The 26,439-nt window shown below is 34.4% G+C and overlaps 2 protein-coding genes and 1 pseudogene across 5 annotated transcripts; all 3 read left to right on the top strand.

Annotated features, from left to right (window-relative positions):
* On the top strand, positions 963-6,147 carry LOC104701591 (disease resistance protein TAO1-like). Its single transcript, XM_010417305.2, has 4 exons — positions 963-1,628; positions 1,747-2,851; positions 2,952-3,254; positions 3,436-6,147. Exons 1-4 carry the CDS (start codon positions 1,012-1,014, stop codon positions 5,944-5,946), a joined length of 4,536 nt encoding a protein of 1,511 aa, XP_010415607.1. The 5' UTR covers positions 963-1,011; the 3' UTR covers positions 5,947-6,147.
* LOC104701590 lies at positions 18,270-22,749 on the top strand (annotated as a pseudogene).
* Positions 23,217-25,759, top strand: LOC104701589 (agamous-like MADS-box protein AGL30). 4 transcript variants are annotated; one of them, XM_010417304.2, is made up of 11 exons: positions 23,217-23,488; positions 23,737-23,922; positions 24,026-24,082; positions 24,184-24,202; positions 24,285-24,349; positions 24,465-24,480; positions 24,554-24,615; positions 24,703-24,790; positions 24,869-24,925; positions 25,003-25,455; positions 25,554-25,759. In XM_010417304.2, the coding sequence occupies exons 2-11, from the start codon at positions 23,738-23,740 to the stop codon at positions 25,566-25,568; spliced, it is 1,017 nt and encodes a 338-aa protein (XP_010415606.1). In that variant the 5' UTR covers positions 23,217-23,488; position 23,737; the 3' UTR covers positions 25,569-25,759. The 4 variants fall into 4 exon arrangements, with proteins under 4 accessions (XP_010415606.1, XP_010415605.1, XP_010415603.1 ...); XM_010417303.2 differs by having other exon boundaries at positions 24,160-24,202; positions 25,009-25,455; XM_010417301.2 differs by having other exon boundaries at positions 24,160-24,202.

Below are 26,439 nucleotides of genomic sequence, written 5' to 3'. Positions count from 1 at the left end.
ATTCCAAAGTTTCAGTATTGAGCGAGCGGTAGACATTTGCATGAATTTGTGAATAAATAAGATGGAATGAGCAAGCCGATCATCCCTACCAAAAATTGAAGAGGCATAACTAGATAAGAATCATGGTTGTAAAGGCCTAAAGGGTTATCGTAGCTACACCCTTGTCTCTCTAATAAATCTACAGGGTATATATGATACTTAATTCCAATGTTTGTAAGACCATACCGGAAAGTGAACTGGGAGTTTTTGGGGTTATTGGGACAACTGGTCAGACCGGTTAAAACACCGGTCAATTAGTTTATGGTTTTGTGACTTTTGTGTCTATGGATATAATATTTACTTGTCTATAAATATATAAAAAAAAACATACACAATTAAGTATTAAACAACTTAAATTCATTAAAATAAAACTCAAAACGTTAATTAGACAAAGCTTGCATGAAATGTTAATAATAAAATCTCGGGTATAATAATAAGTGTAATAACGTTAGCACTAACCAGATTGAGTGGGCATAAGCAGCAAAACCCATTAAGACATTAACCCAAATTAAAATTTTCAATTCTTAATGAATTCGTTAACAATAATAGTCCATGCGATATCTCATTTAATACCAATTAGATTTTTTTTAGGCTTAGGGAGGTAATAACTCTCATTTAGTGTCGATGATGCATTTGGATTTTGGAGTGTTGAAGACAAATAAAAAATAAAACACTTAAAAATGCTTAGCTAAATTACATAGCCCATTATATATTTAAGCCCATTCTTAGCCTGATCTTTTCATTTTCATTCCTTGTCGACCAAAGGTTAGTAAACATCCATTGACTTGCTACTTCTGTGGTGTTGAGTCAATGGAGTCAAGATAACGACATAACGTGTTCGATAATGTAGATGGAGTCAAGATAACGTGTTCAATAATTTATCTACACAAACCCCTCTTTGTAGTACATCATTCGTTCAGCTGCACTACAAAGTAAATTTTTTTTTTTTGATCTTGAGATTTTCTGAGTCTTATGTTAATGGATTTTTCTTTTTTCCTCACAATTTTTGCTACTGCTACAATAAGCTTCTTCATCATTTTTAGAAAATTCAGAATCCATCAAGAAAACAAAAACGTGGGTTCTTCTTCTACATCTTCTCCATCTTCTTCAACATCTCCTCCAACTCTTCTATCTGCTTTGACTTCCAACTGGACTCACCATGTCTTTCCGAGCTTTCGTGGGGAAGACGTTCGCAGAAACTTTCTAAGTCACATTCAAAAAGAATTTCAAAGAAAAGGAATTACTCTTTTCATTGATAATGCGATTAAGAGAGGAGAATCCATCGGTACTGAACTCACTAAAGCCATTAGAGGATCTAAGATCGCTATTGTCTTACTCTCGAAGAACTATGCTTCTTCAAAGTGGTGTCTTGACGAATTGGTGGAGATTATGAAATGCAAGAAAGAGTTTGGTTTAACAGTGTTTGCCATTTTCTGTGAAGTTGATCCATCTCATGTTATAAAGCTGACTGGAGAATTTGGAACTGCTTTTAAGAAAAGTTGTAAGGGAAGAACAAAGGAGAACATTAGCAGATGGAGACAAGCTTTTAAGGAAGTAGCTACAATTGCTGGTTATGATTCAAACAACTGGTTTGTCCTTTACTCAATATTTCAACACATCAAAATATAATATATACCTTTTGAGTCCATATGTCAAACTTCATATTACTAATTTAGAATATGTATTGATCTCACTCTTTATTGGTAGGGAAAGTGAAGCTGCCATGATTGAAGAAATTGTCACTGAAATTTCCAAAAGATTGATTAGTTACACACCATCAAGTGATCTTGATGGTTTAGTTGGGATGGGAGATCATATACAAAAGATGAAACAATTGCTTTGCTTAGACTCAACAAATGAAAGGAGGAAGGTTGGGATTTTAGGTCCTTCTGGAATCGGTAAGAGCACCATTGCTAGAGTTCTACATAATCAAATCTCTGATGGTTTTCAACTGAGTGTTTTTATGAAATTCAAACCAAGTTATGCAAGACCAATTTGTTCTGATGATCACGATGTGAAGTTGCAATTAGAGCAACAATTTCTATCTCAATTATTTAACCAAAAGGATATCAAGATTCATCATTTAGGAACTGCACAAAACTTTGTGATGGGGAAGAAAGTTCTTATTGTTCTTGATGGGGTGGATCAATTAGTACAATTACGTGTCTTGCCAAAAGCGGTATGCCTTGGTCCTGGATCTCGGATTATCATCACAACACAAGACCAAAAACTTTTGAAGGCATTTCAGATCAAACATATTTACAATGTGGATTTTCCACCGGATGATGAGGCTCTTCAAATCTTCTGCATGAATGCTTTTGGTCAAGATTCCCCATATGGTGGTTTCGAGGATCTTGCTATGAAAGTTACAATACTTGCAGGTAATCTCCCTTTGGGACTTAGGGTTATGGGTTCTTATTTCCGAGGAATGTCTAAGGAAGAGTGGAAACGTGAATTACCAAGGTTAAGGGTTCACCTTGATGAAGAAATTGGGAGCACTTTAAGGTTTAGTTACAATGCTTTGAATGATGAAGACAAAGATTTATTTCTTCACATAGCATGTTTTTTTAACGATGAAGGCATCAATTGTACCTTTGAAGATACTCTTTGTCACATATTCTCGGACGTGCAGCAAGGGCTTCATGTCTTAGTTCAGAAATCTCTCATATCCGAAGAGATATTTTCACCGATGCATAATTTACTAGTTCTATTGGGTAGAGAAATTGTTCGTAAGCAATCGCTTTATGAGCCTGGGAAACGTCAATTTTTAGTTAATGCGAGAGAGATTTGGGAAGTTCTCACTCATCATACAGTAAGTTTTGTCATTTATACTTTAGTTCCTCTACTGCCTATACAAATTTGATACATTTGATAGTTGACTATCTCTACTCTTATATATGTGTCTTTTTCAGGGTAGTAAAAGTGTTGTAGGGATAAATTTGAACATTTCTTCGATTGTGGACGAATTAATTATAAGTGAGAAAGCTTTTGAAGAAATGCCCAATCTTCAATTTTTGAGATTCTCTAATGATGTTTGTTATAGTACCAAGAGATTGCACTTACCACAAGGTCTAGACTATCTACCTCCAAAACTAAGAATTCTGCACTGGCATTATTATCCGATGACATGTTTGCCTTCTAACTTTAATCCGAAGTTCCTTGTCAAGATAATATTGAAAGAAAGTAAGCTCGAGAAATTGTGGGAAGGATTTCAAGTGAGCATTACCACTCTTTTCTGAGTTTTATTTTGTTTCATTTTTATTTATTATTTATATGAGATTAATGTGTCAAAATTGTTAGTTTCAAATCTAAAGATAAAAGAGTGAATTTTACCCTTTTAAATTCTTTCATTACCAAATTTGTTCTCATGTGCTATGTTTTTTTTAATTACTGCAGCCGCTTATCAATCTCAAGGTGATGGATTTGGAATCTTCAAAAAATTTAAAGGAGCTTCCTTATCTCTCAACGGCCACTAATCTCTTAAAATTGGATCTTGTTGGATGCTCAAGTCTAGTGGAGCTTCCTTCCTCTATTGGGAATGCTACTAATCTTTGGAACTTAAATTTGCAACATTGCTCAAGTTTAGTAAAGCTCCCCTCCTCCATTGGAAATATCATTAATCTCCAAGAATTAGATCTCTATTGCTGCTCAAGTCTGGTGGAGCTTCCGTTTTCTATTGGAAATTGCATCAATCTCCAGGAATTGGATCTCTATGGCTGCTCAAGTTTGGTTAAGCTTCCCTTTTCTATTGAAAATTGCTTTAATCTCCAGGAGTTGCATCTCAATAGATGCTCAAGTCTAATGGAGCTTCCGTCTTCTATTGGAAATAATGTTAATCTCCAAAAATTATGTCTTAATGAATGTTTAAGCCTAGTGAAGCTTCCCTCCTCCATTGGAAATATCATTAATCTCCAAGAATTGGATCTTTATTGCTGCTCAAGTTTGGTGGAACTTCCGTTTTCTATTGGAAATTGCATTAATCTCCAGGAATTGGATCTCTATGGTTGCTCAAATCTGGTTAAGCTTCCGTATTCTATTGGAAAATGCATTAATCTCCAAGAATTGGATATGAATAGATGCTCAAGCCTAATGGAGATTCCGCTCTCTATTGGAAATAATGTTAATCTCGAGATATTGTGTCTCGATGAATGCTCAAGTATATTGGAGCTTCCGTTTTCTATTGGAAATTGTATTAATCTCCGAGAATTGTGTCTCAATGAATGCTCAAGTCTAGTGAAGCTTCCGCTTTCTATTGGAAATTGCCGGAATCTCCTAAAATTGGATCTTTATAATTGTTCAAGTCTAGTGGAGCTTCCGTTTTCTATCGGAAATTGCATTAATCTCTTAAAATTGAATCTTGTTTGTTGCTCAAGTCTAGTGGAGCTTCCATTTTCTATAGGAAATTGTATTAATCTTCAGGAAATGGATCTCTATGGCTGCTCAAGTCTGGTGGAGCTTCCTATTTCAATTGGCAATTGCATGAATCTCCAAAAAATCGATCTCTATAACTGCTCAAGTTTGATAGAGCTTCCATTTTCTATTGGAAATTGCATTAATCTACAAGAATTGGAACTCAAGAGATGCTCAAATCTAACAAGGCTTCCGTCCTCTATTGGAAAGAACGTTAATCTCCAGAAATTGTATCTCAATGATTGCTCAAGTCTGGTGGAGCTTCCATTTTCTATTGGAAATTGCATTAATCTCTACCAATTAGAACTCATGAGATGCTCAAGTCTAATGGGGCTTCCATCCTCTATTGGCAATAACATTAATCTCCAGAAATTGCTTCTCAATGAATGTTCAAGTCTGGTGGAGCTTCCATTTTCTATTGGAAATTGCATTAATCTCCAAGAATTGGATCTCTATAACTGCTCAAGTCTGGTGGAGCTTCCGTTTTCAATTGGAAAGATCGTTAATCTCCAGAAATTGAATCTAAGTGGATGCTCAATTCTAGTGGAGCTTCCCTCCTCTGTTGGAAACCTCCATATGTTAATGACGTTGAGTTTGCAAGGATGCTCAAAGATAGAAGTTATTCCAATCAACATCGTATTGGATTCTCTAGAAAAACTTGATGTCACTGGTTGTTCGCAATTAATAAGTTTTCCGGTGATTTCTACAAACATTAAACAGCTTATGCTATGTGGAACTTTGGTAAAAGAATTTCCCTTGTGGATCAAGTCATGCTCTCGACTTCATGACTTGCGCGTAACATTCTGGAAAGACCTTGAAAAATTCTCACATGTTTTTGACATCATCACAGAACTGGAGTTGAGAGATACAAGAATAGAAGAAGTTCCTGCATGGGTCAATGGAATGTCTCGTTTACGTCGACTTGTACTCAACAAATGCACAAAGCTGGTATCACTTCGACATCTTCCCGGTTCCTTAAAATATGTAGATGCGGTGAACTGTGAGTCCTTGGAGACACTTGCTTGCTCCTTTCCCAATCCGGAGGTTTGTCTCAAATTTATTGACTGCTGGAAACTGAATGAAAATGGGAGAGACATCATCATCCAGACATCAACAAGTGAATATGCGATTTTGTCAGGTAGAGAAGTGCCTGTGTTCTTCACTTATCGAGCTACCATTGGAGGTTCTTTGGTAATGAAGTTGAATCAGAGGCGTTTTCCTACATGTTTGAGATTTAAGGCTTGCATCTTGCTGGTTAGAAAGGGTAACAAATCTGATTATGAGGAATGTGAGTCAGTATATCTTACCATCGTAGACAAACAGAGTGGTCACAATTATTATTCAGAAAGCCTAAATCTAAATCCACTTTTAACGGAGCATCTGTACATATTCGAAGGTGAAGTAAAAAATCTGGAATCCATAGAGATTTTCTTCAAGTTCGAAGTCGACAGTGAAAAATGGGAAATAGGTGAATGCGGGATACGCCCACTCTTGTAGGAGGACACTCATGTCGAAGGTTCTATAGTGACGTGATAATATTGTCTATTTCCATATTCTGTTTGTAGGTTTGTAATTAACACAGTTTCCTTCTTCTTTTTATTTCTCTGTTTAATTTTTTTTGTAACAGATGGTGTTCAAATCGGAATCATTAAACATGTCTCTACTGTGAGAAATCAACCAAAGTTTAAGTCGGATTCAGTTTCTTGGTTGACTAAGGTGTTGATTGGTTCTCCCGCCAGCTCCCGCAAACACTGCGTTTGCGGGTGGTAGCGGTTGCTAGCGATTAGTACCAATCACACAAACCGCTCCCAATCGGTTCAAATCGCTCCCAACCGCTTCAAACCACTGAATTCCAAAAGCTGTTTCCCGCAACCGTTTGCGTTTGTGGGCGATTGCGTTTTGATTTTTTTTTTTTTTTAACTTGAAAAAAATCAATGATAATGAAATATATATTTTATATATCTTTTACCTAGCTATTTTATTCATTAAGGATGAGATAAAATAAAGTACGAATACGATTAAAAATATTAAAAAATAAACAATTGGAAGAAAATAAGATTTCAATTAACAATAATCCGGAAAACTTGATGTATATTTAATGGCATATCGCACGAGTTCAATAAATTCTAAATAAATATAACATTTCGTCAAAAAATTTAAGAAAATAAGATTATTTGTGAAAAATATAAAAACAAATCACGAGTGACTCTTCTCAACTCTCGTTTGATCATTACCACCGAGCCCCACGGAACTTATTAAGTGTGTGAGATTTAAGAAAGAAGATCTACGTTCTAAAACATATGTTTTGTCATTTTATCAAATTACTTAAGTTTTGGTAAAAAGCCAAATGCATAAAGTAATAAGTATTTCAATATGAAATTTATTTTTTTTTTTAAATAATTATTTTAGCATTTTTAATGAATTTTAATTATAAATCAAGTTTAATAATTTTTTTGATATTTTTAAACATTTATATAATTATATATTACATTTATTATGTTTTAACTGTTATTGCACCTGCTGGTCAACCAGTCGTAAACTCCCGCAAACGCACCCATTTTAAAACACTAAACCAGTCATTCAAAACGCTTAATAACGCTTGAAACCGCAATCATCCACTTCCGCAATCTCCCGCAACCGTAACCGCAAACGCTGCGGTTGAATCAGTCAGGCCCTAATACGGGCTTGATACAATTCAACATATTAGATTTATCAACTTTCGTATTATTATTAATTGTTGAACTTCTTCTGCTTTCTTTCTCTTATTTTCTCTATTTCTCTCCTCTGTTTAAGCAATAAACACAGTGGCTTAAAGAGATTCATAAACTGATTTTAAGCTTTATACATTGATAGCTAGAATAGAACTATTACAAACAGAATTAAACAAGTCACTTTAGACAACTTCATCACCTTAGCTAGACTCTAAGGGCTAATACGGGCTTGGTACATAGTTTATTTTGATTGAATAATTCTATTATAATAGTTTATTTTGTGAAAACATTCCATAATTTTTAAAATAAAACAAATATACATGAATGATGATGAATTATTTAGCTTGATTCATTCATTGGGCTTTAATCAAAATTAATATTGTTGAATCTGCATCGATAATTATTTTTTACAGTCACCAAAATTTTATTATACATATTTAATTGAATATTAAAAATAATAAGAAGACAAATAAGGAAGGAAAAATACATTAAAAAAAGAAATAAAATTGAACAAAATATAAGATAAATCTAACAAAATATATAATCACATGGTTATTTATAAGATTTGAAGGGATGAAAGTTACATTTCTAAAATATTTTATTATACATATATAATTGAAAAATAAAATTAATAAGAAGACAAAGGAAGGAAGAAATACATAAAAACAAAGAAATAAAATTGAAGAAAATATAAGATTAATTTAACAAAATATATAATCACACTCTTACCATGAATTTTGATCCCATACAAGAACATAAACAAAACAAAGAAAATATTTAGAATTTGAGATATAGTGGATGATGATGTGAGAATGTTTATTTATAGGATTTCAAGGGATGAAAGTTACATTTCTAAAATAAATTAATTAAAGGAGTTACAATTATAATTTATAGTGTGTTTGAATGAAAATAAATGAAAAAAATAGTCAATTCATTATTTATGTAATTGCAGTTACAATTTAGTAGTAAAGTGTGTAGATTAATGTACATTTTTATATTTTTATTTAATTAAAATAAATATTATTTAAAAAAAATGCTAAATAGACCAATAAGGAGAGAGTGAAACCTTACTTTTATGTATATGATTGGTACTTTTATTGTACTCCAAATTAAATTTGTTGGAATAAGCAAGCCAATCATATCTACCAAAGATTGAAAAGACATAACTGGAAATTAGACTTATAATTGTGAAGGGTTATCTTAGCTACTTACTCTATACTAAGATGACTAGATGAGTATTTGTGCTATTGAACAGGTTGAACTTTATTTTATACCAAAATTGTGTATATTCTTTATATGTTAAAATAATTTTTGATATTTTTGTTAGTTTTTAAACAATCTAATCATATAATCTTAATATTTTACATTTAGTCTGTTGTACGTTATAAGATCATAACTCATTTTATCATATAACTCATTACATCTAACCTGTGGTCTGCTATAATTATGTTAAATATATTTATTTTTTAAAACTACATTAGAGTATTTTTGGTAATTTTTTTATATGTTAAATATTTATCATATTCTGTAAAAATATCAAGTTAATCTTGAAAATTACAATTTACAATTAAACTGTTTTTCCCTGATCGAACTTGAAAATCAAATTCTCCACCATCTCTAAACATAAATCCACAAATCTTTGCATATTTGTATAGAGATGGTGTGTAATAAATGTAATTTAATTAATAATGGTTACAAACCAAAATTTTGTTTGAAAATGATAATTATGGTTTGTTTATGAAAAATGATTTTAATAACGATATGTTAAATGATTTTTTGAAAAAAGAATTTTGGGTTCAACCCATAACCCAATCTATCATAAATGTGTTAAAAATAAATGTTTTTCTCCTCTGGTTATTTGAATAATTACTACAATTGGTCGTAAATCTGATTAGACATTAATACCTTTAATGAAAATAAAATTAGGTTAATTTGTAATGATATGGACTACACTTAATGTTGTGTACTTCCGAATTAATATAGTAGGGACTAGATTTTACATGAGGTAAACTGCGGAATAAATTTTTTAATATTTTTTTTAAAATGTATGTTATTTTTTTGTTTTTGTTTTAATATGTATTTTTTAGTAGTTAGTTTCTATAATTTTTAGATGAATTGTATTTTGTGTTTGGTACCATTTAAGATTAGCGTAACACTTCTCGTTAACTCATTTGAAATTAGACTAAAATATTTTGTATATTTTAGTAAACCAACCGTAAAAAACTATATAATCATATTTGTTTAAACTCTAATCTGCTCCATAACATGATCCGCCAGAATTATTTTTTTTAGCAAATTAAAAGTATATGAAATATTTAAATTATGGATACTAATTGTTTTTAAAATTATTATAAGTATGTTGTTTGAATATTACAAATAATAATTTCAAGTTTTGATATTTATTTAAGTGGCAAGAGTTTAATTATGTAAATCTTACAAATAAAAGGTTACTTTACCAAATGTACTTTCTAATTAATAATAGGGAATGATTAATTAATTAATTTTTTTTTGGTTGAAATGTTAAATACTTACAAAGAGTTGATATAGTTGTTCAAGGGAAAAAAAAACACATAGTTCCCGTAAGCCAAAAACCAAACATAGCGATAATACAATAGCTTGAGGACGAATAGGAGAAGAGAGAGGCTCTAACGACTCCTTCGAAGCGAACGCCAGCGAGTGAGAAGGGTCTCGAACTTGCTGCGAGGTTGATACTGCTGGCGCTCGATCCGATCAGCTACATCTTTCTCAATTTGGACAAGTAACGTTTGGTAAGGGAGGTAAACGGAAATATGAATACGCGAGTTCCGTTCCCTCCATACGTAGTAGATTGTCGTTTGGAAAACCATGCGAATCAGAACAACATCAAGGACAAGGGATGAGCGCCCGATGATGGCATTGAGCGTGTCCAACCAGTGTGGAGTTGTGTGTCAACGTTGCAGTGGGTACACAAAGCAGAGCAGAGGGAGAACGTGTAAGGACATGCAAAAAAGAGGTGATCCCGAGACTCGTTGAGTTCACCGTAAAGAGGACATGATTGGTTGTGCCCCCAAGTTCGCATCCACTGACCCGTAGAAAACCTATCACGAATGGCTAGCTTGGTGATGAATGAGTATCTAGGGACTCCCTGAGAAAACCAAACGACGTTGCTCCATGGTACCTTCAGTGAGGAAACATTTGAGAAAAGATAACGACGAGACAGAGCCGTGCCTAGAGATATTGAGGCCGGAGGCAGTGTTGAATTTTTGTTTACAATTCATATAAAACAAAAAAAATTCTATCACACGAAGGAGTAAAATCAACAAAAATAATATTAAATTTTTGAAACATCATGTTTTATCCATTCTTTGATATAAAAAAATTGGTAACATCCCCTATATATTAAAAAAAAAAACATTTTGGAGAAAAAACAGATGTATCGTCACCAGAGAGCTCTGAAGCCAATTTATTATTCACCCTTACTATTTCATAAAATTACATAAAACTGTCACTGCTATTGCTATTCAATTTATTTATATACACAATATTTTGCTCCTATAAATTCTAAAATTGGTAAATATTATTCAAAAACTGATAAATATTACCCCTACATATTTTCAAAATTAAATTAATTTCACTATGTATTATAATATAATAATATAACTATATTATGAGATATAAATATATATATATATATATATATATATATTTAAATTTATATTTTCAGAAATATAAATAATGTTACTTTTCTAATAATTTTATAAAGCTCTAATGGTGAAAGAATCGAAAACCATTTGAAACTGGCTCAATGTTTATTATTTTGCTAAAAACAATAACTATATTTGCCCGAAAAAAAATGTGATCACCAATTGAAATGACATGAATATATACTTTAATTTGGATAACTATATAGTTAAACATTATATATAAATTTGTAGTTATACACTAGTAAAATCCTGGTATATAGTTACGTAATATTGATACGTAAAAATTTGTAACAAAAAATATCTACAATAAGTTACTAAATAGTGACAAATTATTGGAAAGATTTTTTTGTGAGTAATTTGTTATTTTTTGTCGGAAAATAATGACAAAATGCTACAAGGCAAAGTCGAAGCGAATTTGTCACAAGATTTGGGACATACATAATCTTTTGTAGCACATGGGCGATTGTAGCGAATTGTAGTATAATATTTTAAAAATATTAAAAGTTATGGACCACCAACAATGAACCATAATTTAGCAAAATTTTAACTTACCGCAACACTTTAAAAAAAACACTCAACACTTAAAAAAGAAAAATCACTTGGTTGTCTTCACTCTTAGCAAGACCTAAATTTCATTTTTCTTCTCTTCTCCTTTGTCTCTCCTCCTTCAAATTCTTCATCCGAAAAAATCAAGCTTCTTCTCACTCTTTTCCTCTTCTTCTGATACATAGTTTTGGTGGATTTTATCAGTTCCGCCTCAGATTTCAGATCGATCCATCATCTCTTTGTCCCAGATCCATCAATTAGCCTCAGATTTCCAGATTCATCATCCTCGACGCGGCGATGAAACGGCAGGGCTCGTCTTTGACTACGCCTTCAAGCTATAGCACCGCCGTTTCTATTGCCGTTGATGTCTTCTTTTATCTCACGCGATTCCAGTTTCGGGTTACTAACAGAGATTTCATTGAGGAGGAGCAAAAGGTTGGTGAGATTAGGAGACAATTGAAACCGAGTTTCTCTTCTTCTACTCTGCATCAATCGTAATGGGGGAGTTTGATATGGAAAGCTTTGCTTGGATTTAGGGTTATTGCGTTCGTTTTCTGTAATGGTCTACTGATAGAGATAAATGATGGGCTTGTGATTCTTTCTAAAATTGCAAAGAGTTCAGGTTAAAGTTTCAGACTTTCTTCTATCTTCACTTTACATATTTCATGTTCAACTATCTCAAGATGTCTCTAAGTTTTGGTTTGGTTCTCGGCTGAGCTCAAAGTGTTTCTTGCTAGATGTCTTTTTTAAAGCTAATGAAGTTTTCCAAAGATTTGATTTATAGTTGGCTAGATGACTCTGCTTTTCTTTCTTCACCTGTTGTTTTTTGTGCTTCTCTCTACACTGCTAGATTTGTTTGGTTTGGCCAGAATCTCAAGTTTTGAATCAAGACTTCACCGTTGGTCTGCAAAGAAGGGAAGCAAGAGAATCATCATTGTTGTGTCGTTCCCTAATTTCTTTTTCAGAATTAGTAAAATCTGCTTGAAATTGGAGAATTATAACAGAAGAATTTTACTTCTTGGTTTGCAGGTGTAGTCGGCTGCAGGTTAGTCCATCTATCCAATACCATTGATATCTTGCAGGCGTTCTTTACTGAGCTGGATCATGAGGAAGAAGAAAAATTGTCAAGGACTGGTTAGTTATTCGTCTTTACACATAAATGAACAAATGTTCTGGAGATTGAAAAAGTAAAGAACCTTTGATTAAGGTTTTAACCTCCGATGTTTGCAGGAACGAAGGTAAATTGTTGTAAGAACTGCAAGTGGCTATCTCGGTTCAAGAAGTTTGTCTATGTTCTCGATGAACACTTACTTGGAGGACATGCTCGAAAATGAGTTTTATGTTGGTGCTTACAAGGTATATTCACTTGGCTTTTAATGTTTTGGTATTATAGAGGGTTGAATCTTTATTTTTCAATAACTCTTGTGTTTTTTCTGTTATGGACTATTCAACATGACCTGAGCTTTTTGATCACTATTCACTAGTCTGATAAGTGAGTAGAGAGACAAATAACACCAGCCCATAGTACCAAGTTTGACGCTTCATGGAAAAATATGTGTGTCCTATTGTTTGATGGTGTGGGATTCAAAGGGGATGGTAACAGCCACTGGGAGTGTGTGTGCCACTGTATAATAAGATCAACTAAGATGACTTCTATATATTGTGTTCTTTTCCTTTGTCGTTGTTGTGCTTCTGTTGGATCACATTTCATACTTATTTGGTGTTTGCAATGCAGCAAGTAGACCATGGAGATGAACAATCAACAATGGAGGTTGTTGGCATAAAGAGAGAGATGGACACACGTTCTCAGCTTGTGTGGTTAGTGTTTCTATCTATAAAACATTTTAGAGAGTCTGTTTCTAGATTACAAAATTTAGTTTTGTTTTTTCACAGTCCCAGGAGACGTGATAAGTACTCTCAACGAACACAAGAGACCATTTTTCTCCTGAAGTGGAACAAGAAGGGTGATTATCTTCTTACTGGTAGTGTTAATAGAACCGAAACCATTGTTCATGACCTTCGAGAGCATACCAATAAAGTTCTTTAGTCCAATATGAATAGAAAAACTTATAATGTTTTTTGAGAGCTTTTTTTTTGATAAAAGGCGTTTAATGATGAACTACTTTGTAAAATTACAGTTATATATCATTTGATGATTAATGGAAAGAAACATGCTTTGTATGTTCGTAACAAATTGGTTTTGTAGCATATAATTAATTGGATTTCCAATTTATATATTTGGAATAATTTAGCAATACATCATTTTATAATGTAGCACATAAAAATTGCTACAAAACAATATAATATAACAAACTGTCACTAATTAGAGACAAGATTTTCGTCGCACTTTATTACAAGTTTATGACCACAAACATTGTAGCCTCTGGTTGCAAATAAATGACAACAATTGCGTGGCTATTTGACACTAATTGTTACGCATCCTTCAGTCGTTAGGTGTCTCAAACAAACACAGTAATTCATAGCAAATGGTAGCATTTTCCCACAAATTGTGTAGTCTCTAATTTGTAGCACATTGCGACACTTAGTGACGACGGAAAAATTTGCTACGACCAAATAGTTATTAAATTTTTTGGTCGCAAATTTGTAACTAATCTTTTCTTGCTACAACAATCATGAGATAACTACAGAATTATTAGTAACTATATGACAAGTTTTTACTAGTGATAGTGTTTTTACAGAAATCTTAAAATTTAGAAAATCCAGTCCAATAAAAATGAAAACAAGTAATAATATTATACCAATAGCTGAGATATATAGGGATCTAATGACTAATTAAAATTTATTAAAATGATATGACTATATTTTGTCTCTCCTTAGCATATATTTATCATGCATTTAGCTAGGATGACTGATTGTTTGGAATCATTTTCTAGTCTTTTCTTCACACTTTGCATGTCTAGGTAGTTCTTGCATCATCCTTGCATACATTATGCATTTCGGAGTATTTCAGGTATCTAGGAGACGTCAGGAACACATCACTCGAGCCACTCTCAAATCGCCAGTCGAGCCACTCTCGAGTCACCAGTCGAGCCACTCACTCGAGCCCCTCTCGAGTCACCACTCGAGCCACCACTCGAGCCATCACTCGAGCCACCGGTCGAGGGATTCAGCTTTTGACGTCTTCATCAAATTTGTAGAGAATTGAGTCATCTTTCCAATACCATTTATTTCAAGCTAATCGGAGGTGTGGTTCAAGAGTTATCATTGTTTTAGTGGATGCGTATACACCCAGCTCGAGCAAACCTCCCCGCACCTCCTTCGAGCCGACCACGCTCGAGCCACTTTCACTCACACCGCTCGAGCCACTTTCATATACCAATCGAGCCACTGGACGCACACCGACTCGATCACACATGTCAGGAAGACGCTCCGTCTTACACGCTTCAGGAGATTCCCAAACCGACGCTCTATCTTGTCGATTTAAGTTTTAGGGATTCACATGTTTTTACTATAAATACATTTTGTTAAGTCTTGGTTTGAGACATCTTTTATCTCGTTTTGTTCTTTTCCTTAAGGTTTTACCTAGCCACCTAAAACGTTCTCAGACTTTGTAATCCGACATCTTTGAGTTTATTCAGTTTTTGCATTTGATTTCTTCTACAAAGTTTTTCTTCCCATTTTTATCTATCTAATGATGCTTGATTCAATGTTTTCTGAATTCGTATCTTTGATGATGATTTATGGATCTGAGTAGTGTGATTGTTCTTGAGGATGGGATAGATTAGGTGGAGGATCTTAGTATGTAGGGTGTTTAAGCTTAGATTTGTATGATTCCCTTCTGGACTAGAGTTAGAAATACTAGTTTCTCTTCGATCAATTGGAACTAGGTATTAGACATTTCCACACCCAAAAGGTGTTTGATGAAATGTCTGACCAACTAGTACCAAAGACTTACATTCCTAGCCTAAGAGATTAGTTGTCTAGGATGTTTGTTGACGTGAATGGACTTGTTTGTCATGCCATGCTTGATCATGTTTCTCTAGCGAGAGCTAGGTTTGGAAGTGGTTGAGTCTGAGTAGATTCTGTCAAGAGATTGGATTAGCTAAGTCGTGATATTCATTGTTTAGGGATAGTTTGCTTGTGGCATGTTAAACACTCTGTACACTAGGATACTCCATCGACATCAATTACTCCAATCCTTAGGACTTCTATCTTTCTGATTTTTATTACATCCTGAAACTGTTTACGATCTTGCTATCTAATTTTTGCTTAGACTCGTTTTCTGTTTTCATTCATTTTCGCTTTTTGTCATACATTCTCGTTTCTAGTCCTGTAGCTCATTTTCTTTTTGCATTCTGATCATTCAAAGATTTTTAGATAAAAACACTCTCTTTGAATTGACTTGACTTGTGAAATCTTGATTGCATCTTGAGTGACTAGCATCATCCCATTTGGATTGACACCTTAAATACTACAACTACATAAGGTTAATTGAACCTGCTAGGATAGACACACAAAAATCCTAGTTTCATAAATCCAGTGATATAATACCGTAACTAAGACCAATTATATAAGGGATTTAATGACCAATTATAGTCTTCCCCTTCAGAAAACAATTTTGTAATTTTATTTCTCCATCAATTACGGACACATATATTACTTACAAAAAACTAAAAATATCCAAATTTATATAATTCTCCTTAATAAAATAACTTCTGGTATCTCCTATATAAAATACTTTATATCCCATTTTATTATTTGCCTTTCTCTTACTATATTATTTACATTAAATTGTCATTAGTATAACTAAGGAAGATTTCATTCAATAATTGAAGAAAATCTATACTATTAATTGGGGAATACACGTAAGGGTTAAAAAGAAAATCATATAACGTTGTCAAACTGACCCAATTTACATGTTAGGAAAAAAAAGATTAAACAACAGATTTATTATATTTTAGGAAATCGTTCAAATTAGTTCCATAATAATCAGGTTATGAGAATTTTGTGTGGGTATATATTCATGTATGACAAAATACGCGACGAGAATTTTGGGAACAAGAATTCAAGCAGAACATATGCGGACATTCTATTTATTCATGTGAATTACGAGAAATGGGAGTTTTTTGGGTCAAAAAAAATTAAACGTTGCAATCAGACATATTAGACGGGTTTGATCGCTTGACAATTATATTTTTTACAAAATTATACAAAAATAACTCCGCACGTACGTGCGGGTCCGAACCTAGTTACTATATTAATCTAAGAAGATGAATATATTAGTTATCACAATCTGTAATTTCAATGTTTGATTTTTTGGTTTAATCAGTTTTTAAGTTAAAAGATCATATTAACTATGTTACCCAAGATTGAAAATACCATGTTGTTTCAATATAAAAGGTGAGCCTCTAGTTATTACAATAGATTAGAAGTATATTAATCCTTTATAATTTTTCCAAAAAATTTTGCCGTAGGCGAGAGTTTCCTTTGCCTTACATAGGCACGGCTCTGCGACGAGACCAAGCCACCCAAAGAGACCCTGAACAGGTGAATAGTCGCCAAATTAGGGTAAGTACAAAAACACGAATCACGCAGCCGTCGAATACCCAAGCCACCCTCATCCTTTGGCTTGTACACATCGTCCCAAGCCACCTTGGATTTAGTGTGACCAGAAGGTGAGCCCGACCACAAAAACGCATTGCACTTGCTCTCAATGGCCTCAATACATCCTTTTGGAAGTCTAAAAACAGAGCACCAAAAATTATTAGTTCTAAATTACATACTATCTCTAATTAAATAGTAAGTAATTATGTTGAATTTATGGTATATTAAGGAAAATATGTGATATTCCGACATTAAACTAACATTAGTATTATTATGTCAATTTAAAATATTATAAAAATGAAAAAATAATATTTGAAGAAAATAACTATAAAATAAGCGTTCAAAATATAACATATATATACATTTCTAAAAAATAAGAGAAATACATCAAAACCAAAATGATTTCACTACCAAAAAAACCAAAATGATTTTTTTTTAAAAACCTAAATGATTTCTTCACCAAAATTAATTTAATATATGTAATTATTATTCAAAACTATAGATACATAAAATTTCACGTATTTGCGGGTAAAAGATGATGCTTAATGGCACACTGACTCTAAATAAATAATGTAAATTAATTACCTAGATTGCGTGAAATATATAGTCACCGAGTCCTTTACTTTGAGTTTGAACTATCAAAGAATTATCAAGACTAGATTTTTGGGCGAGCTTGTTCGGAATGAGAGAGAAAGGAATTGAGTTTGAATACAGAGAAGAAGTGAATCTGAGATACAAGATTCTATATGAACCGGCTCAGATATTCCGGTTCTCATCCGGCAATATGGTATAAATTTGTTTGCTAGTCTATGTACATCGTTTGGTACGTCGACGAGGTCTGATCTCACAAGAAACTCCCAACCTCCCTTCTGATCCTTTCCTGAAAAGCTCAAGCCATATTCTGGATCGATTTCATTGAAACCAAGGTACCAAAATCTAAACCCCCCTTTGGTTGTTATCCGTGCTCTTGTTTACGTAGTTGCCAAAAGATTCGAACCAATTGCACTCTTAACTTAAGATTCTGTTATACTATATCTATTAGGGGTTTTTTTTCCACTCTTTTTGTCAATGAAACATTTGGAGTGATCGAAGTTGAAGCATCAAAGGGGCAAAGGGAATGGTCCTAATAAAAGACCCGAGAAATATTTAAGCCCATTGAGCCCATAACTGATTGGCTGGCTAAACTTGCTCTTGTCATTTTCAGTCATCGGTCGACCCTACTAAGGAAACATCCGTGAAGCTTCTTGCTATTGACTTACTGTAGTGTTGAGTGACTTGAGTCAAGATATTGTGTTCGATAAGGTGTGTACTGTAACACATATCCCTCTTTGTCCATTCATCCTTCGTTTAGCTTTGCACTGAAAAGTAAAAAATCTCTGTTGATCTTGATCCTCTCTCAATCTTATGCTAATGGAATTTTCTTTTTTCCTTATCATTCTAGTTGCGGCTGCAGCAATAGGCCGCTTCATCTTTCTTAGAAAGTTCAGAATCCATCAAGAAAACAAAGATGTGGACTCTTCTTCTTCTACGTCTCCTCCCTCATCATTATCTTCTTCAACATCTCCTCCATCTTCTTCATCTTGCAACTGGACTCACCATGTCTTTCCGAGCTTCCGTGGAGAAGACGTTCGCAGAAGCCTACTTAGTCACATTCAAAAGGAGTTTCAAAGAAAAGGAATCATTCCTTTCATTGATAATGAGATGAGGAGAGGAGAATTCATCGGTCATGAACTCATTAAGGCCATTAAAAGATCTAAGATTGCGATTGTCTTACTCTCCAGGAATTATGCTTCTTCAAAGTGGTGTCTTGACGAATTGGTGGAGATTATGGAATGCAAGAAAGAGTTTGGTCTCACAGTGTTTGCCATTTTCTATGAAGTTGACCCATCTCATGTGAAGAAGCTGACCGGAGAATTTGGAGCTGTCTTTAAGCAAAATTGTAAGGGTAGATCAAAAGAGAACATTCGAAGATGGAGACAAGCTTTTGAGGACATTGCTACAATTTCTGGTTACGATTCAAGAAACTGGTTCCTCTACTTTTCTCTTAATCTTTCAACACATCAAACTAAATGTATTAATCTCTCTATTTTTTTAAATTTATTGTAGGGAAAATGAAGCTGCCATGATTGAAGAAATTGTCACTGAAATTTCCAAAAGATTGATTAGTTACACACCTTCGAGTGATCTCGATGGTTTAATTGGGATGGGAGCTCATTTGGAAAAGATGAAACATTTGCTCTGCCTAGAATCTAAAAATGAAAGGAGGACGGTTGGGATTTTGGGTCCTTCTGGAATTGGTAAAACCACCATTGCTAGAGTTTTACATAATCAAATCTCAGATGGTTTTCAATTGAGTGTTTTCATGAAATTCAAACCAAGTTATGCAAGACCAATTTGTTCTGATGATCACGATGTGAAGTTGCAATTAGAGCAGCAGTTTCTATCTCAGCTATTTAACCAAAAAGATATCAAGATTCATCATTTAGGAACTGCACAAAACTTTGTGATGGGAAAGAAAGTGCTCATTGTTCTTGATGGAGTGGATCAACTAGTGCAATTACTTGCCATGCCAAAAGTGATATGCCTCGGTCCTGGATCTCGTATTATCATCACAACACAAGATCAAAAACTTTTGAAAGCAATTCAGATCGAACATATTTACAATGTAGATTTTCCACCAGATGATGAGGCTCTTCAAATCTTCTGCATGCATGTTTTTTGTCAGGATTCCCCTCATGACGGTTTTGGTAAGCTTGCTAAGAAAGTTACAAGACTTGCTGGTAATCTCCCTTTGGGACTTAGGGTGATGGGTTCTTATTTTCGGGGAATGTCCAAGGAAGATTGGAAAGGGGAACTACCAAGGTTAAAGATACGCCTTGATGGAGAAATAGGGAGCATTTTAAATTTTGCTTATGATGCCTTAGACGACGAAGAAAAAGATTTATTTCTCCATATAGCCTGTTTTTTTAACGACGAAGGCGTTGATCATACCTTTGAAGATACACTTCGTCACAAATTCTTGAACGTGCAACGAGGGCTTCAAGTCTTATTTCAGAGATCTCTCATATATCCCAGGAGAAAACTCAACCCATGCATAATCTACTAGTTCTATTGGGTAGAGAAATTGTTCGTAACCAATCCGTTTATGAGCCTGGGAAACGTCAATTTTTAGTTGATGATAGAGAGATTTGTGAAGTACTCACTGATCATACAGTAAGTTTTGTCATTTATCTTTCAGTTCATTTACGCTTATACAAAGTTATAACTGACCATCTATACTTTTATATGTGTTTTTTTCTCCAGGGCAGTGAACGTCTTATAGGTATAAATTTGGAAGTTCATGGGAACGTGGACGAACTGAATATAAGTGAGAGAGGTTTTGAAGAAATGCCTAATCTTCAATTTTTAAGAGTCTATCATGAAAGATTGCACTTACCAGAAGGTTTATGCTATCTACCTCCAAAACTTAGAGTTCTACATTGGGATTATTATCCGTTGAAATGTCTGCCTTCTAAGTTTAATCCCAAGTTTCTTGTCAAAATAATATTGAAAGACAGCAAGCTCGAAAAACTATGGGAAAGAATTCAAGTAAGCATTTACCATTCTTTTATGAGCTTTACTTCATTTTTATTTCTATGCGATTATTTTTTTACAAAACTGTTATTTTCAAAAATAAAGATAAAAAGACATGATTTTAGCCTTTATGTGCCTTCATTACTTAACTCGCGTGTTGTCTTTTTCTTTTGGTCATTACAGCCCCTTATTAACCTCAAGGTGATGGATTTAGGTTATTCGAGGAATTTGAAGGAGCTTCCTTGTCTCTCAACGGCCACTAATCTCCTACATATGAATCTCTATAAATGCTCAAGTTTGATAGAGCTTCCTTACTCTATTGGGAACACTACTAATATGCAGAGCTTAAATCTAATAGATTGCTCAAGCCTAGTAGAACTTCCCTCATCTATTGGACATCTTATCAATCTCCAGGGTTTTTATCCTCATGGATGTTCTAGTTTAGTGGAGCTTCCCTCATCTATTGGAGATCTCATTAGTCTCAAGAAATTGGATCTCAGTGGATGCTCAAGCCTAGTGGAGCTTCCCTCATCTATTGGGAATCTCATTAATCTCTAGGAATTGGATATTTGTAGCTGCTCAAGCCTAGTGGAGCTTCCCTCGTCTATTGGAAATCTCATTAATCTCCAAGAATTTTTATTCCATGGATGTTCAACTTTAGTGGAGCTTCCTTCATCTATTGGAAGTCTCACTAATCTACAGATATTATATCTCAGTAGATGCTCAAGCCTAGTGGAGCTTCCCTCCTCTATTGGAAATCTCATTAATCTACAGAAATTGGATCTTAGTAAATGCTCAAGCATATTGGAGCTTCCCTCATCTATTGGTGATCTCATTAATCTCAAGAAATTGTATCTCGGTGAATGCTCAAGCCTAATGAAGCTTCCCTCATCTATTGGAGAAATTATTAATCTTGAGAGACTATATCTCAATGGATGCTCAAGCCTTGTGGAGCTTCCCTTTTCTATAGGAAACCTCATTAATGTTTGGGAGTTGTGGCTCAATGAATGCTCAAGCCTAGTAAATCTTCCCTCATCTATTGGAAATATCATTAATCTCGAGAAATTGGATTTCCGTGGATGCTCAAGTCTGGTGGAGCTCCCCTCGTCTATTGGAAACCTTCGTATGTTGAGAGAGTTGAGTTTACAAGAATGCTCAAAGGTAGAGGTTCTTCCTTTCAACATCATCTTGGATTCTCTAGAAGAACTTGATGTCACTGGTTGCTCGCAATTGACAAGTTTTCCCGTGATTTCTACAAACATTAGAAAACTAATGCTCCGTGGATCTTCGATAAAAGAAGTTCCCTTGTCGATCAAGTCATGGTCTGGACTTCATGACTTGTGTATAACATATTGCAAAGACCTTGAAGAATACCCACATGCTCTTGACATCATCACAGAACTGGAGTTGAACGATACAAAAATAGAAGAATTTCCTGCATGGGCCAATGGTATCTCTCGTTTACGTTGACTTGTACTCAAAAAATGCACAAAACTGGTATCACTCCCGCAGCTTCCAACTTCCCTATCATGTTTATATGCAAAAAACTGTGAGTCCTTGGAAATACTTGCTTGCTCCTTTCCCAATCCCAAAGTTTGTCTCAAATTTATTGACTGCTGGAAACTGAATGAAAAAGGGAGAGACACCATCATCCAGACGTCGACAAGTAAATACGCGATCTTGCCGGGTAGAGAAGTGCCTGCGTTCTTCACTTACCGAGCTACTACTGGAGGTTCTCTGGCAGTGAAGTTGAATCAGTCCAGTCTTCCTACATCTTTCAGATTTAAGGTTTGCATCTTGCTGATTAGAAAGGGTAACAAAGCTGATTATGAGGACGGGTCGAGGGTAATGATTTCCATCGTAGACAAACAGAGTGGTCACAATTATGGATATGGAAGCCAATTTCTATGTCCACTTTTAACGGAGCATTTGTACACCTCTGAAGTGGAAGTAAAAAATTTGGAGTCCAGAGATCTTTTCTTTGAGTTCAAAGTCAACGGTTCTAAATGGGAGATAGGTGAATGCGGGATACGCCCACTCTTGTAGGAGGATACTCATGTCGAAGGTTCTATTTAAAGACATGATTTNTTTTTTTTTTTTTTTTTTTTTTTATCTATTTTCATATACTGCATATATTTTGTAATACAGTGTCCTTCTTCTTATTTTTCTTTCACTGTTTCAAATTTTGTAACAGTTGGTATTCAAGTCGGAATCATTAAACATGTCTCTACTGTGAGAAATCAACCAGATTTTAAGTCGAATTCAGTTTCATGGCTGACTAATACGGGCTTAATCCCCCCTTCGGCCCCCATCAACATAGAAATCTAGTTTCTAATAACACTTTCTAAAAGTACCAATTTGTTTTGGTTTTTAAAAATCTTTTACTAAAATATCTGAAATCATCAAAACATAGATGGTTCAAGAGAAAACACATGTGAAAAATGTAACAAAGAAACAAACAAGGGTTTGTCTAAACTAATCAACACGTGTAGACCGTACATTTCAACGACCGCAAGATGGATTGCTTCGCCGTTACGGCACAGCCTCATCTGATCTAGGTGCCACATTCCTAAGATTTGAAACCCTATAGGATTGACACGTAACACGTCGGTTAGTAGCTACTGGTAACTGATTACTTCGGCGGTTAGCCTAAATGAGTGGTCCAATAAACATAAAGCGGGTAATTCGTTGTTTCTGTTCTGTGAAGTAATAAGAGAAGAGAATTAATGAGACAATCCCAAATTTACCTAGTCTCTAGCTTCAAACCCTAATTCCCGATTTTATTGGTCTCCCAACCAATACCTATTTCTTCTCTCTCTCTCCTTCACCTCAAAGCTCTGTTTTTTTTTTTTTTGTCCTATTCTCTCTCTGTTTCTTTCTTCTTCCAACAGGAAAGTTTCGTTTTCCTTTTTAGGTTTCAGCATCCGAATTCAAGGAAAGTTTTGTTTTATCTCAAATTAGGTGAGTTCAAATCTTCACTATTTCAGGTTAATTCTTTTGATTTCTAATTTTATTATGTTGTCTTCTAAGTTTTCCTAAAATTGGTAAGCACTCAATTATTGATGAAAGTATGAATCTTGGAAGATGTTATAATTTTAGTTTGCTACCAAAATGGGTTTGTGTTTGGGTTTCTCGATAGGAACAAGGTTGTTCTTTAATTTGAATCCTGAATCAATGTAAGATTGCTTGATTGGTCCGAAGTTATGCAGGATGGGTAGAGTGAAGCTAAAGATAATGAAACTACGGAACATGAATGCACGTCAATCTACGTATGCGAAAAGGAAACATGGGATTATGAAAAAGGCTAAGGAGTTATCGATCTTATGCGACATAGATGTTGTGCTTCTCATGTTCTCTCCCACGGGAAAGGCTTCATTGTGCCTAGGCAAAAACAGGTCTGATCACACTTTTCTTAGTACCAAAAAGGCTGTTTTCACCTCGTTCTTGTTTAGTTTTTGTCTTTTGTTTGATGTTCTGTTTTTTGGGTTTTGTTTTTAGCATTGGAGAAGTCATTGCTAAGTTTGCTCAACTCACTCCTCAAGAAAGAGCAAAGAGGTTACATCCCTTCACTCCACACATTTCTAGAATCTATATTCGTTATGCGTTAACATTACACTGAACATTAAACTCAGATCAATTTGTCTACGTTTGAACAGGAAGTTGGAAAACCTTGAAGTAAGTAGTGATTCTTGGCTCTGTTTAGTCTCTCTTCTCTTCTCATCACCTACATTAATACCTTTTCTCCACAATATCTCAGGCTTTGAAGAAAATGTTCTTCAAACTTGACCACGACGTAGATATATCAGAGTTTCTAGACAGAAGGTGTGTATATTATATCACGAATATCAGATTCTTTGTGAACTCTTTCTCTCTTTGTTCTTGTTTTAGTGTTGTTGGGGTATTACTAATGTGACTCATTTTTGTTATCTTTTAACAGTACACCAACAGTTGAGGTATGTACTACACTACTACTACTATTATGATGTTTATAAGGATGCTGAAGTACATGTTAATTGGAACTATAAGGTGTTAAGCGAAAAAGTCAGGTTTCTGAGAACACAATTATCAGATATACACACACGACTAAGGTGCCAAGATCTTGTATATACTTTCTGTTAAATGTTTCTTATGGTTTTGCTATTCTAATTTGTGAGTTAAATGGTTTTTTGAAATAGCTGCTGGACCAATCTAGACAACGTAGATGATTTGCAGCAACTAGAGGATTCACTAAGACTATCTCTGGCTCAAATCAGTGCTCGTAAGGTATATAATCCATCTCCTAGATAATAATGAGTTAACGTCTTATATTACAAAACTTATGCATCTGATGACGACTTATAGGCGAGCATACCGCAACATCAGCAGCAGCAGCTTATGTCCTCAGAATGCAAAAACCAGGTTAAGAATCATAAGTTTGGACATTAAAGATGTTTAGGTATGTGTATAAAATAAGCCATAACATTGTGTTTATGCAGCTGCAGACTGAAATAGATATAGATTTCGGAATGGAGATGGAGCAACAGCTTGAGAATTTCTCATGGGTTCGTACTACTGGTGAAAACATGAATGTTCCTATAAAAGAAGAAAACCCTAATCTGCAGGTTCATCAGATGTACAGAGACATAACGTCTTCTGCAAGTTCATCTCTTGGAAATTACTCAGGACTCTCAACTCCAAAACTAGAAACCGGCAGCATTCCCGGGATACCGGCTGATCCAAGCCTACAATTCGGCAATCCTAGTTTCCTAAATGATCAAAAGCTTCAGAAACTAGCTGAGTGGAATCTGTTAGGAAGTCCTGCAGATTACTACTTTAGCCAGGTCTTGGAAGCTTCTCATAAGCCTCAGTTGGGAGGAAACAAGTACAACTGGACCTCTCCTGAAACATTACCTTATGTTGCTATCTTTGATGATCCTCTATATTTTTGGGTAAACAACGGTTTGCTCATCATTCATTTGTTTCAAAACTCAGTTTTTGGCAGGTCTTATTCTGGTGACTGTTTCTGAAAAAATTGAATTTGATGCAGCCAAGTGAGAAATAAGTAGCTCCGGAAAAACTCAAGAGGCATTGGATCCGAAAACGCGCCTTGTCTTGTATTGAGCAGTCACAATTCACAAATGCAGAGGAAAGCTAGGATTAATAAGTAACAGGGACACATACTATAATTTATATGATACCATTTTAAGTTGTAACTCATGACATTTCTAAACAGCGTAAGCAGAGTTTTGTTCATTCTCTATTTTATTGGGAAGAAAATTCAAAGCATCATGAAGAGAGAAAAACAAACCATATAATATATCCATCTACATCTCTAAACTAAACCATAATCCAAACAAACAACACAATACAACTCATAACCAGGGCTCAGCACTGAATGCTAAGTTGCTAAAAATGTGAATGGGCTATAGATTGTAATGGGTTTTGAGAAGGTCCATTGGGAAAACACGATACAAGGCAGTAAGGGTTTTTAAGAAGGTCCATTGGGAAAAGACGATAGTTACATATGTTGGTTAACAATGCGACTGATGGGAACTCATATACAGAGGGACTCATGTGGGTAGTTAGAACAAAATAGGATTGTCAGACGAGCACATGTGACATGGCTTCGGTTATTCTGTATCACTCGTGAACTGTTACTACGTGCACGTCATTCTACTTTTCTTTTTTCTTTTTGTCACAGCATGCTATTTGCAGCATAATTTAATTTTTATAATTATTATTATCTGATGAAACATTAAAAGATTTATTCTTTCTTATGGCTGATTTTTATTTCTCAGTCAGTTGGAATTTTTTTTATCTTTCCTGAAGAATTTTCTTTGTCTACAAATTACCTGCTAACTACAAAAAAAAATTCTTCAAAATAAAAATAAAAGTATATTTTGATGGTTGATTTTTTTTTTTTTTTTTTTTTT

The sequence above is a fragment of the Camelina sativa genome, chromosome 7, assembly GCF_000633955.1.
Source record: "Camelina sativa cultivar DH55 chromosome 7, Cs, whole genome shotgun sequence".
Classification (NCBI taxonomy): Eukaryota; Viridiplantae; Streptophyta; class Magnoliopsida; order Brassicales; family Brassicaceae; genus Camelina; species Camelina sativa.
This window is presented reverse-complemented; position numbering and strand designations above follow the sequence as displayed.